The sequence below is a fragment of the Epinephelus fuscoguttatus genome, linkage group LG23, assembly GCF_011397635.1.
Source record: "Epinephelus fuscoguttatus linkage group LG23, E.fuscoguttatus.final_Chr_v1".
Taxonomy (NCBI): domain Eukaryota; kingdom Metazoa; phylum Chordata; class Actinopteri; order Perciformes; family Serranidae; genus Epinephelus; species Epinephelus fuscoguttatus.
The window spans coordinates 18,802,653-18,818,228 of NC_064774.1; the positions used below are offsets into that span (position 1 = coordinate 18,802,653).

General features: G+C 38.3%; 3 protein-coding genes across 6 annotated transcripts in view; 1 reads left to right on the forward strand and 2 right to left on the reverse strand.

Annotated features, from left to right (window-relative positions):
• The window catches only part of shroom4 (shroom family member 4), a 123,506-nt gene extending 116,806 nt beyond the window's left edge, over nt 1-6,700 (reverse strand). For both annotated transcript variants that reach the window (XM_049569279.1, XM_049569278.1), the window contains exons 1-2: nt 6,580-6,700; nt 2,834-2,964 (exon numbers count right to left, since the gene is read on the reverse strand). In XM_049569279.1, coding sequence (XP_049425236.1) covers nt 2,834-2,884 — 51 coding nt within the window. In that variant the 5' untranslated portion in view covers nt 2,885-2,964; nt 6,580-6,700. The remainder of the gene's footprint in view (nt 1-2,833; nt 2,965-6,579) is intronic.
• Nucleotides 1-15,576, forward strand: part of rps4x (ribosomal protein S4 X-linked) — a 569,691-nt gene that overhangs the window by 430,209 nt on the left and 123,906 nt on the right. The window lies entirely within an intron of this gene.
• The window catches only part of phka1a (phosphorylase kinase, alpha 1a (muscle)), a 31,776-nt gene continuing 27,606 nt past the window's right edge, over nt 11,407-15,576 (reverse strand). For all 3 annotated transcript variants that reach the window (XM_049569289.1, XM_049569288.1, XM_049569290.1), the window contains 5 exons: nt 14,254-14,298; nt 13,891-14,052; nt 13,723-13,776; nt 13,049-13,249; nt 11,407-12,944 (listed from right to left, as the gene is read on the reverse strand). In XM_049569289.1, coding sequence (XP_049425246.1) covers nt 12,771-12,944; nt 13,049-13,249; nt 13,723-13,776; nt 13,891-14,052; nt 14,254-14,298 — 636 coding nt within the window. In that variant the 3' untranslated portion in view covers nt 11,407-12,770. The remainder of the gene's footprint in view (nt 12,945-13,048; nt 13,250-13,722; nt 13,777-13,890; nt 14,053-14,253; nt 14,299-15,576) is intronic.

Sequence of the window (15,576 nt, forward strand, 5' to 3'; positions counted from 1 at the left end):
AATCTGGATGCCTCAGTAATAAATAACTACAGGCCTCACATCAAACCTACCATTTTTAGGAAAGATCATTGAAAAGGTTGTTTTTCAGCAACTTAACACCTTCTTGGAGCAAAACAATTCCTTTGATGCCTTTCAGTCTGGATTTCAAGCACATCACAGCACTGAGACTGCACTTGTAAAAGTTTTAAATGACATTCATCTGAGCAGTGATGCATTAAAGATTTCAGTTCTGGTATTACTAGACCTCAGTGCTGCATTCGCACAGTTGACCATAAGATACTGCTCGACAGACTAGAAAAGTTTGTGGGACTTTCTGGCACTGTGCTAAATTGGTTTAAATCTTATTTACAAGACAGGGATTTCTTTGTGTCACTTGGCAATTATGAATCTGTGCGAACAAAAATTACATGTGGAGTTCCTCAAGGGTCCATTCTTGGGCCTCTTCTGTTCAACATCTATATACTCCCTCTTGTTCAGATTATAGAATATCATAACATCTCCTACCATACTTATGCAGATGACACACAACTTTACATAACAGTGTCACCAGATGACTACAGTCCCCTACATCTGCTAAATAAGTGCACTGACGAAATCAATACGTGGATGTGCCAGAATTTTCTACAACTAAACACAGACAAAACTGAGACAGTTGTTTTTGGCCCCAAAGAACAAAGACAATAGTCAGTGCTCACCTTGACGCCATGACACTAAAACCTAGAAATCAAGCCAGAAATCTTGGTGTAGTTCTGGACTCAGATCTAAATTTCAATAGTCACATTAAGACAATTACTAAATCAGCCTACTACCACCTTAAAAACATAGCAAGAATAAAAGAATTTCTGTCTAAACAAGATACAGAAAAACTTGTTCATGCTTTCATTTTCAGCAGGCTGGACTATTGTAACTATCAGACAACTGCAGCTCGTCCAGAACGCTGCTGCCAGAGTCCTCACCAACACCAAGAGGGTGGAGCACATTACACCAGTGCTTAAGTCACTGCACTGGCTTCCTGTGTGTCAAAGGATAGACTTTAAAATCTTGTTACTTGTCTATAAAGCACTAAATGGTCTTGGGCCTAAATACATCTCTGATTTACTTATACGTTATGAAGCACCCAGATCCCTCAGATGGGAACAGGCTTACTCAGTGTTCCCAGGATCAAAACCAAACATGGTGAAGTAGCCTTTAGTTTCTATGCTCCCCGCCTGTGGAACAAACCTCCAGAATATCTGAGGTCGGCTGAAACTGTCAACTCATTTAAATCAGGGCTTAAAACATTACTATTTACTGCAGCTTACCAGTGAACTAAATATGTAACTTATTGTTAGGGTAATCTGTAGCTATCTATTGTTTTGATATTTGTCTGCTGTTGCTTTTGCTTTATGTTTGCTTTTTAAATGCATTTTCTGCACTGTTTTTAACTATTTATTGTCTTGCTTTTAGCTTTTGTTTTTAATGATCTCAAACACAATTTTATTGTTCCTTTAATGTTTTATTTTAATGTATTTCTCTTGTAAAGCACACTGAATTGCCTTGTGTATGAATGGTGCTATATAAATAAAATTGCCTTGCCTTTATTGTGTGGCAGTTTTCCCTTGTGGTAGATGTGGTTTTCAGAGTATAATGCATTGCGCTCTGTCTCTGTGACCTTACCACATGTATTTTAGTGAACTGTTACGCTGAAAAATTAGAAAGTTTGCTCCAGCCAGTCGGTGGTCTTTGGTACATTGGTCGACTGTATCCAACATGGCGGCCAGGTCACAAACTTTCTCACTTTACTGTCAAGAATCCATTCAGGAATGATTCAAATGCAGAGCAGCAGGCAGGGTTGAGGATAAACAAAAAGCAAGCTTTAATAAAGCTGATGAAAAACAACTATAATAGGCAGGTAACTAAAAGTCCAAATGACAGAAGAACCAAAACTAACTAAGAGACCGTTTACACGTTGCCGGCTATTTTCATAAATGGACATTTCACCGTCTCCATTTTCAAAAAGATCTTTGTTTACACTTACCCATGTATATATACACAAGAGCACACCAAACCTGTAGGTGGCAGTGTAACAAGAAGCTCAAGCCTTCCATGTATCCATTGTCACCGTAGCAACATAGGTCGCACTTTTGACACAGGCGCAAGTTACGGCGCATACTGTGACGTCGGCTGCCTATAAATCCATTTATCTCCGTTTATCTCAGTTTACATGCAAACGCGCAACCGGAGTTTTCCAAAATCTCCACTCTGGCCGGAGTTTTTAGAAAGACTCATTTTCAGAGGAGAAATCTCCGTTTGCATGTAAACGAAGGGCACAAACGAAGGAAGATGTCTCCGTTTATCAAAATCACTGTGTACGTGTAAACGGCCTCTAAATACCAAACAGAGCACAAGACACCAAGAGCACAGAGATGAGCACGAGGAATAAATGCAGACGAACTGACCAGGAACAAAGGGAAACACACAGGTACATATAGACAGAAAACTACTCACAAGAACGAGACACAGCTGGAGTAGGAGGACACAGGCAAAAGGTGGGAAATAGGTTTTGACCTACAACAAGGGTGTGGAGGGGAACAATAAGGTGGAGCAAACAAGACTAATACAGAACAGGTGTGAAGGCAAGACTCTGGGAACAGGGAAGGACTAACGAGACAGGTGTGACAGAAAACAGGCGGGAAAACACACAAAGACAGGAAGTAAAAAAAAACATAAAGAATAAGTGTGTCTTGTGCACTTGTGTAGGCACTGGAAGTAAATATTAAAATGTTTTCAGTGAACATATTCACCAGTTGTTTGCCTTCCTACTAGGCAATAGGGTTAAGAGAACTTGACTGACCTCGTCACTGCCTTTTCGGACACTCAGAATCCAAGCCTTGTTGCCAAACATCAGTGTTGGACCTCACGGATGCTCTTGAGGCTGAATGGGGGCAAATTCCTGCAGCCAGGCTCCAAAATCCTGCAGAGAGCCTGAAAAGAGACACACATGGGTTTATTGTTGAGGCGTCCGCATACTTTTGGCCATATTTGGCAACACAACACCATTGCTTGGTGTCATATCAGTGCTCTTCTAAAAATGTGTTTACTGTTCCCATCGTATTGTGAAAGGTCCATGTGGCCTGATGTCGAACTCTGAAGCATCTGCCACATCACTATCCATCAATTGTTCTCTGGGCAGGAGTCATCTGGCACTCTTGCCTTGCACACTGTGTTCTGTATGCACGCCGCACAAGCAAAACTTTCACTGTGTGTTAAAGTGTGTGTCTTCTAATATCAAGTATGGCGATGTTTTGGGGCAACAGAAACAGTAGTGATTTACATTGATCCAGAATCGGTGCGCATATTTGCAATATTACATTATGAAACAGCTCAACCTTTCCTCTGCTTTCATGTCTGTTTTGGAAACTTTTATTTTTGTTCGCTTATCTCTTGTCCGCAGTTTAGGTTCACAACAAGCTTCTGCTGGAGCTGCATTGATTGGAGTTTGATTTCACCCATGTGCATAAAATCCCCAAAACAGACCTTTTTCACAGCAAAGCGTTTGACCTGGAAGAGCACAGATGTAACAGACAACATTAATGATGCCTCTGTGCCTGTTTGGGTTTCGTTTCCCAGTAAAGTCTGGCTCACATGATCAGAGTTATTAATTCCACGTGTGCTTTTCCTGCTGCGAAAAATATCAGTGTGAAAAGTAATATCCCACTGGTTTAGTTTTAACAACACAAACTTGCATTAAAAAGGATGCTGTTTCATGGGGTTTGTAATTATATACAGATTTAGGGTGTGGTCGTTTGGTAACCATATCCTTTTCAAGTAACTAAGGCCACGTTTGCACGAAAACGATCCACTGAAAACGGAATTGTTTCTCATTTTGGTTTTGGTAAAAGTTCCATGTTGAGATGGCAACGTTTTGATAACATTCGCCGTGCACACGGATCTGCAAAAATGACCACAAGGCTGTAGTATACATGCCAGGCCAGTAGTTGGCGGTGTGACTTTGTAATGAAACAACGGTGATGTATAAACAGACAAAATGGCAACTGCACGAACGTTTGTCTGGACGGACGAAGAGATGGAGTTGCTACAGTAACTCTACACTTTGCCGGAGAAGCGTTGATGAATTCAATAGGGTGAGCAGCAAACAGAGCCATTGTAGTTGTGATGGTCGACTTTCTTGCGCATGCCTAGTGACTGGCACCGTAATGCCCACGTGCGAAAAGTCTCCGTTTTCAGAGGAACTGCATATTGCATGTTTACATGAGAACGGAGACGGTGCTGTTTCCAAAAAATTACACTCTGGAACCCGTTTTCAAAACGCTGAGTTTTCAGGCACCCAAAACGCAACTAAAGTTTACATTTCTTTTTTTACCGTTTAAAACAGGACCTAAAATGCATGCTCATAAAAAATTAATGGGGGTTGGCTAGTCCATTATGCTCTATTAAATATAACAGAATAGAATAGAAAGCTTTATTAATATTATATATAACTATAACGACATTATGTGTGCACTCCATTGGTGCTTTTAAAAACAGATAAAACAACCTGATAAACATGACATAAACACAGCTATATAATGGCAACTGATGAAATAAATAAAAAAAACAATAAAAGCCAGTGGTTAGAAATATTGCACAGTCTAGATATGGCACATGATAATTGTTTGTTTAGTGCTCTTACTGCCCAGGGAAAGAAACTATCCGTTAGTCTGGAGGTACGGGCTATCAATGACCTGTAGCACCTGCCTGAGGGCATCAGGTCAAACAGATAATGTGGGAGGAGTCAGATCTGGACATTTGTAGTGATGGCTAATGCTGCGTCCATGTCGTGTAAGAGTTATCATAATTTGGAAAGTCGGAGTGTTCATGTTAACTTCATGATCCATAATTACAACTGGAACTTGTATAAAAGCTCCAATATATTCGAGTGCAGGCCTGAAATCAAGCAAATAGGGATGTTGCGCAATGCGCATCAGCCTGCTACAATTGTTCATGGTAGTCAAACCCAAATTTAATGTTTTTAACATGGGAAGTTGTTAACATGGGAATATTTTTCAACCATCCCATATGACATGAATGTGGCATGAGTACAAAGGCAGGATTCCAGTGCCTTCCCACTTTCCCAGCAGGCACCTGTTCAGGTTAATAGCTGGGATGATTTCCTAGAAAGATGAGCTGCATTCAGAATAGACAAAAAGTGGCAACGCTTTTATTCAAATGAAAATGCCACTGCCTTTTACTATAATGGGGTTTAATTCAGTTGAATTCAAATGGCTGTATAGGCATAGGAAACTTATGTTCACACTGCAAAAGCAAGTGTGGAAAAAAAGTATAATAGGTAAAGCTCTGCTAGATATATATTTGTAGTCACATTGCTGCTGATTGGGTCACGCCTCTGACACACCCACCAAACAAGAGAAAATGTACCTCAAAGCCCGTTGCACACCATGTGGGTTACCAGTTTATACATTAAAATACCCTTAAAAGAAATGCTAAAGATGGTTACAACTACATCATTACATGTTAGAAATGTATTCACTAATGCTTATGATGGGAGGTTACTGTAGTGTGACTATTAAGTGATTGTATTTATTAGCAGATATGTCTGCTTCATGGAGTCAACATACAGCTGGTCAGTGGACTTCCCGCCACAGCTGAGACAGCAGACACTGTTCAAACATGCAGACCATGCTGACTACATGTGAAGAATGATAAGTGATGTTTACCATCCATAGCTTGACTTTCACGTTGTCTTATCATGCATGCAAACACCCTCTGCGAGTGCATCAGCCTGTGGTGCAAATGATCTTACCAATAAATGGAATTTGGTTTTTTTTACTTGAATTATCCTCTAAAAATGACACATCTTGTCTGTGTCAGTTTGGATCTAGCAACATTTCCATATCACTGTGATAAACTTATTTTCATAATCATTGTATCTAATGCACAAATTCAGTTTAATAAACTAGGAAACGCTGTGACTGAGCCAATTATGAGCTGCTGTCTCACAGCAGTCTATGAAACTAATTTTAGCCTTTGCCCTTGAGGGAATTTCTTCAAATTCCTCCTCAAAAATGTCTGCTTGGACTCAAGGATGAACCAATAAGAAGTTCAAAGGTCATGGTCACTGTGGCCTTACATCAGTCCCACTCTTGTGAACGCAAAATCTAAAGGACACCATAAGGGGATTTCTTCAAATATGACCCAACAACAAACTGAACAGAATTTGGTGGTCAAACATTACTGTGACCTCTTTACTCTTATTCTTGTGAACATAGTATCTTATGAACATCTTGAGGGAAATTCCTTAAATTTGGCATAAACTAGACAATGAACTGATTAGATTTTGGAGGTCAAGGTCACTGTGACCTCACAAAAATGTTTTTGGCCAAAACCCAATAATTAATATCCTAATTATGACAAAAACAAATGTCTCTTGGGATAAAATGATGAAGAGATTACATTTTATATGCAAAAGGTCAAGAGTTATCTTCACTGTGACATCATAATATTCTGCATAAAACACTTTTCTGGCCATTATTCAACATCATAACTCAGGAACAGAAGGAGAGACATGCGGGTGCCTACCTTGAAACTCTGGAGATTGTGGAGATCTTCTCCGCTGCCTGGTTGAAGATGTGTGTGAAGCATCCATGTTTTAGAATTTGTAGCTTCTTTGCAGCAACATCCATATTTGAAGACTGTCTTTCTGTCATGACAATAGAAGTCAAGACAAACATGGCTGTAAACCATAGGTGCAACTTGACAAGTTAGCAAAGGCATACAAACGTGAGGCGGTGATTCTAGTTTACATAAAACATGAGTTAGTAGGAATTAAACGAGAGATGTAATCGTAAAAGTAAGTTACATCTGCATTAATAAAAAAAAACAAACTTTAATTTACCAGATAGATGAAGCCAGCTTTGTGACCTACTCCCTGGCTGAAATGGCTTAACGTTAGCAAGCTCAGAATCAGCGTATGCGCTTGCTAACGGTTAATGTTAAAATTAGCGATTAGCATCCACATAGTTATGTTTAACCTAAGCTACAATAGCTTACACACTTACACATTAAAGGTAACTATGATATAATACAACTATAATAATGATATATTATGATAGAGGTATTTTAATATTTCTTTGCACCCAGAAACATATTTCAGAGAAAAAGTAATAGCAGGTCCAGATAAAAACGAGCATGCTTACTAAAAGTCTTGCTGCAGACTAAACCAAAGTGAGTCAAAAACTTCAAAAGGTAAAAACACATGCTCTTTGTAGTGTTAAATAATAAGCACCAAAGTCATAAATGTTTCTCTCAAATTTAACTAAGTTTTTGTGGAAATATTATCTGGACTAGAGTGTTCATAAAAACAAAACTTAGGCTACGACTTCAAACATCTGTTTTCACTCACTGATCTCATAATTTACCGTGAGAGATGAATGGGTGACTGAAACTGAGCGAATAAATAAATAGAAGAGGGGAAAAAAGATGTGTCTTGAGAAATCTTTCCATTCAACTGATTAATGATGCTTTTAATATTCTGCTGACTGCTGCAAACTGGTACATGTGTTTTTCATTTCAGTCATTATTTTTAAACCCAACAGCTGAAGAGTTTTATTCTCGTTCAACTTTATTTGATCAGGCCGTTTATGTGTGTTTGTTAACAGTGTCAGAAATCAATATTTTCAGGCCCACACAGAGCCTGTGTCTGTCTTTATTTCTGTCTGTTTGCTTTTTCCCTCAGATGTAGCATATATAACCCAGGTCATGTATTTTTGTCTCTGTTTAACATCAGTAAACTTTGAACTCTATACACCATGTTCTAACGTGACATCCTATACATCTTGTATGTCCACTTTACTTTTCTCATGGATTATTTTCTCCTTTGAAGCTTGTATATTAATTTTTTTGAGCCTACTTCATTACTTCCCAAGAGATTAGACCAACAGCTTGCATTTTTAGCAGTGCTAGCTCTTTTTAAAATGACGCAATTTGACGCAATTGTAGGATAAACTATTAACTTTACTGATCTCCAACTTTCCCTCGAGCACCATCACCCAATATATATTTTAATATTTCAGTTTATCACAAAATAACCACAAACACTAGTTAACTTTCGACTGACCTCAGCTGTACTTTGTGTTTAGTGTTAGCTAGCATGTGAAGAACTTGTTAGCAACTTGTCATTGCTCACACATTAACTTGTTGTCATTGCTGGCACATTAGCATGGTAACTTAAACATTTATCCCAGAACACAGCTGTAGACTTGTAGCTCTATTTTAATCATATATTACATCAACATATTTTATGGGCTTCAGTCAGTATTTATTCAGATTAAAAGATGCTAGCATGGTTCTTATTTAAAAAAAAATAGGGCTGTAACTTATCTCCATGCTAAGGGCGCTAAAGTCTTTTCCACAGTATTATTTCCAAGAAACTGAAGCTTAAGCGTTGACAGTCCAGTTTTTTTTTTAGCTAGCTAGTTTACTGTGTTAGCCATCAAGCTAAGAACTCGTTAGCATCACCATTATTAGCACATTAGCATGTTGACGTTAGCATTTAGTTCAGAGCACAGCTGTAGACCTGTAGGTCTATTTTAATCATATATTACATCAACACACAGGGTTGTAGCTTACCTCCATGCTAAGGGTGCTAAAGTCTTTTCTTAAGTAGTATTTCCATGAAATTGAGGTGAAAATTTTTAACAGTCCTTGTTTTTTGTTTTAGCTAGCTAGCTTAGTACGTTAGCTAGCACGCTAAGAACTTGTTAGCATTGCCATTGTTATCACATTAGCATGGTGACGTTAGCATTTAGCTCCAAGCACAGATGTAGACTTGTAGCTCTATTTTACTTGTATAAAAATATTTTTGGGCTTATTCATAATTCATTAGAAATAGTATTTTCTCTTGTCATATGATGTGCGAAGAAGACATTTTTTGCAAAGATAAAACCATGCTAGCATGGTTGTTATTTAAAAAATAAGGCTGTAACTTACCTCCATGCTAAGGGCGTTTAAGTATTTTTCTTGGTATTAATTCAGTTAAAATGAGACTTAAATTTTAGCAGTCTAGGGTTGTTGTTTTGCTAGCTAGCTTAGTGTGGTAGCCAGCACGCTCAGAGCACAGCTGTAGACTTGTAACTCTATTTTACTCGTATAAAAATATTTTTTGGGCTTATTCATAATTTATTACAAATAGTAATTTCTCTTGTCATATGATGTGCGAAGAAGACATTTTTCGCAAAGATGAAACCATGCTAGCATGGTTATTTAAAAAAAAAAAAAGGCTGTAACTTACCTCCATGCTAAGGGCGTTGAAGTATTTTCCTGAGTATTATTTCAGTTAAAATGAGGCTTCAATTTTAACAGTCTTTCTTTTTTTTGGTCTTGCTAGCTAGCTTGGTGCGTTAGCTAGCACGCTAAGAATTTGTTAGCATCGCCATTGTTAGCACATTAGCATGCTAACATTAGCATTTACCTATGAACACAGCTGTAGACTTGTAGCTCTATTTTAATCATATATTATATAAAAGTATTTTATGGGCTTTATTTAGAATTTATTATTAGTAGTAATATTTGTTGTCATATGATGTATGAAGAAGATATTTATTGCAAAGATTAAAACAGCTAACATGTTTATTATTCAGAAAATAGGGCTGTGGCTTACTTCCATGCTAAGGGTGCTGAAGTCTTTACCTTAGTATTACTTTCACAAAATTGAGACGTCAGTTTTTACAGTCCAGGGTTGTTATTTTTTATCTTAAACGGTGATAAAATAAACACAACATGCCCTATGTTGAAAGCCTTGATGTTCAGAGGGAGAAATGACAATGTTTTAATTAGACAATAAGTAAAAAGGCCTTAACGTTCAGATTTAGCCGCTCTTGGCTGCAAAAAGTGTCCAGTTGTCCTGCTGCTCTTTAGCAGGTTTTTTAGAATATATCATTGTGTTTAATTGGCACTAAGCTGGTTTTAAACAAACAAATTACCCAATAAAGACAGGGAAATACTTTTTCTTTGCTGTTGTTTCAGTGAAGAAAGTTGGTATGGAATATAAAAAATACTGCTTTGATAGCAGTTGCTTTGATACTTTTGCATGTTTTGTGGTATTTCATTTCTCCACCTTCTCTATGCTTGTAGTTTAGTACTTTTGTATAAATACTGAATACTTGCCTGTGTTGCATGGCGTCCCTTTTCTCTCCCACTTCATTTCTTGACGCCTACTGTCTGCTATCAAATACTGGCAAAACACTTGTTTGAGATTTAAAAACCTTTCAGGGGATTTCCCCTCCAACACATCACGCTTGCTCAGCAGCTTTAACCAAAGTGTCCACACTGTAGCTTCATACTGACATGAAAAGATTTAAGATTACAGTCTTTGCAATGGCCAAAAAAAAGTGTTAGAACAGCAAATAAGTCACATCAAGTCAAACTTTATTGATATAACACAAGTCGTACATAAAATGCAACTTCAAGTGCTAAACATAAGAGTTAAAACATGACTAAATAAAACTTAAAGAGGAATAAGGCTAACAATAAAAGTCAGATTTATGAGATTACAGTTGAAGTGAAGGACAGGGGAAACACACTTGATAAAAACCAGATTATAAAGATGTGTTTTATGTTTTCTTTTAAAGATATCTCCGTCACCTTCAGGTTCTCCTGCAAGCCTCTCTACACAGGCTGGGGCTGTAGTGGCTACAAGCTGCCTCTTTACGGCTATAGATTAGACTAGGTATTACATGAGACCAATTACAGTTTTGTTTAGAGGAATATTTATACCAGATATCTGATACACACTGGCAATGCAGTGGTTTTAGAGAGACACAGAAAACAACAAAGCACCATCACTGACTGTGCAGTTACAGATAATATAGGGTCACCATAATTAGTGCCCATGTAGCACCACCTGCTGGATGCTTGCACTCATTTGCAAATAAAACAGTTTTCATTGTGACAATTAATAGTTTGACCTTATTCAAAGATTAACTGAATGAAAGCTTGTCACTGCTTTTTTTTAAGCTCTGAAGAGGTTATATATATCTTTTAATAGAAAATTCAAATTTTATGTCCTGTCAATTTTCCCATGGTATATAAAATGGTATTGAATATTGACATTTTTCAATAGAAATTCCAGTACTGTGACATTACTGATTCTATAGGTTTTTCATTTATCTTAAGTCAAATGAGCAAACCCAAGAAACATTGGATAATTAAGCCTCAAACTTGGACGAAACAGTCCTCACTCAAGGTCCGCTTACTCGCTTTTTGTGGTGCTTCCAAACATTCATTCAATGCCTAGGAATCCTGACAATTGTACCAACACCAACCGCTATATATCAATATAGCTGAAAACTCTGGAACACGAAGGACCTTAATTTGTGACTGTCGGTGAACAGATGCTCAGAAACAGAGTATTTTTATCAGTTTTATTACAGAATTAGCTTCAAAACAAAAACATCCAACAGTTCAGTGGACACTGATATCTGGTAACATACAATTCAATGCTTCCTTTGTTTTCAGACTTTAATATTATGTAGAGACTCATTCTGCCATGATTGTTTGTGGTTCACATGGAGTGTGGCGCTCACATCTTCTGACATCACAGAATAATTGATCGAGCAGTCGCTTTATTGTACTTTAACCAAGAGGCATTGCTTTCTCTCAATGAACTACACTCTGAAACCGTTTGTGCAGCAAATGGTGAAAGGTGAAATGTGTCCATAAAAATGTAAAACAGACGGCTACACGTTTTATTGTAAAATTGCAGTTCAGCCATTGAAAGCAGTCATTTTAAGGCATTCTCCTTCTCAAGAGGACAGAATCTGTTAAAAAATAAGGTGGTTTTCATCCCTACATAATCTCTCAGTCTTCTACTTTTGCATAGTTAAAAATGAAACAGCACTCCAGTAGTTTCACACATACTTTTACAAGTGCAACAACGTTAAGGCATTCAAGAAACCTCTCAAACAGACTTGCGTCATCATTAAGACACATCTCACATCTACTTTTAGCTGTCTTTAACTATCATTTAAGAGCTATAAAATAAATAGATAGATTATCTTATATTTGTCGTTATTTTATACATCACGCAGCATGTAGAGTTAGAGGTAAGGTGGGTTTACGTAGGTGAGCTGCAATGCAAAGCACATGTGGTAATAAATTAGGTCAGTCGGTTCAGTGAAAACTGACATGCGTTCAAGTCAAATCACACTCGTTTCTACTGATTAAATTCAACTGTTTCCCCATAAAATAGTTACATCAGATGAAAGTTAATCTTTGCTATTTTAAGCATAAGTCTAGTGATATTCTATATTTTAATTTTTGTTGAAAAAATCCCACAAAAAGACCAAAAACAACAATAAAATTGAGCAAAAATTGTGGTGTATCCAAAGCCTGATACAGTAGCTTATTCCTCTGTAACCTTTGCACAGGCAAAGAGGGGTTACCATGACGGTAAGGATGGCACAACACTGGGGACTGACCCTGTGTCCACGCCTCCTTAGCACTACCTTATCTAACAACATATGTCACAGTTCATGTGTTGCTAAAGTTTGCTCTCATCTTCTCATAAAGTCTATAAATAAAACACACTGTAACACGTATCTCTCACCTGTCACACTCTGCACGAACACGCCTAGCGACAACATACGACAGATCCTGTTCATGTACTGTTGAGTTATTATTTTAATGTGAAAAATGTTAGCTTTAAGTTTTAGCTTTAACTTCATTTTCTACTGAGTGGTTTCAGCCCTACTCTGGTTTCATGGGTCGCCCTCTCACTGCACGGCACACGACCCGCTGGGCAGGAAGTCCTGCACGTACACCGCTACAGCCTTGGTGAGGTAGGTCATGCTCCCGAAGCGGCCACTGGGTGCGCTGTCGTACAGCAGCTTGCACACTCCGGTGGACGGGTCCCTCTCCAGGATGTGCTCCTCCGCTCCCAGGTCCCTCTGGAGGAGAGGGAAATAAATAAATAAATAAATAAATAAAATCCTGCCTTACTTGATCACAACAACAAATATCCTGGATTTGTGTCTTTTGACATCCTGCTCACCTGATCCTTGTAGAACATGTCGTTGGCCAGGTGGACGATCTTCTCCACGTGGATGATGGAGCCGATGGTCGGGATCTCCACGTCGGCCAGCATGGTGAGCACCAGGATGGCCTCCACCAGCAGCTGGCGGTACTCAGGCAGAGGGACGCGGTTCAAAACCGTCTCCACGTGGACGGAGAATTTGATCTCTCCTGGTGTCATCTGGAGGAATTCAGAGGATAAAGAAGAGACAAGACACCTTTCATTCGACAGAACACATCCTACGGTGACTTAACACTGATTTTAATGTATGTGTTAAACATGAAATTTGTACATCTTCATTAAAAATCAGCACACGTTTCAGTCAATTTCTGACTGGCTGGCAAGCGTCCGTTAAAACTAATTGAAATGACAAAATCTAAATGGCAAGTGTGTTATCGCTCTGGCAAACCTTAATTTTGAGTTCTTGTGTTTCTCAAACTCCTTTCAACAATGTACCTCCTTTGAAATATTTTTTATTGCCAAAGATCCCCTGACCAGCGCTAAACATTTTTGGTGTCAACGTAACTACATTTGCTACGGCTGTCGCTGTCATACAGTTTATGATCGTTAAAGAATGCATTGCAACATACTGAATGAAATTAGAAATTTGTTTTGTTTTGTTCTTATGAACAACAGACAAGTGGGCGTCTTACCTCTCTGGTGGTTGAAGAAGGAAGGACAAACCCTTCTATGGACAAACCGTGGCACTAGAAGACAATGTGGTCATTACTTAATGTACAACAATTGTGTCATAAATGCTAATGGACATTTTAGATTTACTTTAGAGTTTGAAAATCCATGTCTGAACTGGTGAAACTGACCTTCTGCAGGATCTTCCAGACTTTCTGGTAGAAGCCTACAGGGACTCTGTTCAACGCTCCGTCCAGACGCCTCCTGCGCAGCCACTGGCCGTGTCTGGTATCCTTGGCAACTGGCACAAAGTCTGGAATATCCAGAGATTCTATGGACGGCAGCCTGTACCTCTAAACAGCCACAATGATACACACAAAAAAGGGATTTAAAGCAATGTTTGTCGTGGAAAAACAGCACCCCCTTTCTCTTATAAAGGCATAAAGCAAGCAGACTACAAATGTGACCTGAGTGTTGATGTTAGTTGCTTGTATTGAACTGCGTTAGAATAAGCATATACAACTCAAAATATCTGATTAATAGACAATCTTTACCCCAGATTCAAAGGTTTCTAAGTCCACAGACTGAGCTCTCATGCCCTGAGAGGCAGGAAGAGAACAGAAAGGAGGGAGAGAAACAGAAAAAGATGCACAAAATGAAAACCACAAAAAATGAGAAAATAACAGTGTGGTGAGTGAGGTCGATGGCTTGAAACAGTGATGAAAACAAAACCACCTCGACACCAGTGGATCCTGGCTTCTTACATCCCTAAATTAAGCGTTACAGCATGCGTGAACCAGCATGGAGAATGATAGAAATGAGGTTAGAAAACAACAAGAAAATAATCTGATTAAATCATCAGCATGTTCGGCACAAAATGGCTCCAAACTCAGCACACGAGTGAAATGTAAGCCAAACTTCATCACCATGTAGCAGCGATTTAACAGCGAGTTAAAGGGCCAGCGTCCATTTTATTTAAAGGAACAGTGTGTAGGATTTAGTGGCACTCGGCGGGGAGGACTGCAGATTGCAACCAGCTGAAACTTCTCCTGTGTGTCAGGCATGAACTCCAAGCAAGGATTGCGTCAGTGTTCATTGTTCAGGAGGTTTTTAGTGGTAGCCTAATTGTCCGCAGAGGTCTCCTCCTTGGCTGCTCTTTTTCTGTTTGCTTTGTCTGTTCTGGGCTGCTGTAGAAACATGGCGGTGTGACATGATGGACCCGCTCCCTATGATATAAAGAGCTCATTCTAAGGTAACAAAAATATTCACAATTCTTATTTTCAGGTGGTTATACACTGAAGAAAACACACTTCTTATATTATATTTCTGCCAGTATATCCACCTGGATCCTACACGCTGGACCTTTAAAGTACAAGAGCCTGAATACTTTAGTACCATGTGTCCTTCTGGAAATTATGGTTTTTAATAAATTTCGGGGACACTTTTGGAATCATCAACCACAGTGACATCTTCAAATATACATCAGTTCCATCGGAAATGTTTAACTCACAATACATTATTCATCTAAAATAAAAAAATTACAGCTGAAACAGAAAATCGGCAACAAATGTTTAAACAAAATAAATAAAAACATGCTTCTTGTCTTTGATTTAAATTAAAATACATTTGATACATTTAGATTTTAGACTGTTGGTTGTATAAAATACCATTTGTGACTACGTTTCTGGAATTATTTTTAACAATTAATCAAGAAAATTATCAGCAAATTGACACTGAAAACAGTCATTAGTTGCAGCTTTACTAACAATAAATAATTAATAACCACTGATATTAAAAATGCAGCCCTGCTAGACTGAAGCAGTGTTAAAGGCTCGTATGATGACTTTTAGTATTTCAGTTGAATTAACACCCAGAAA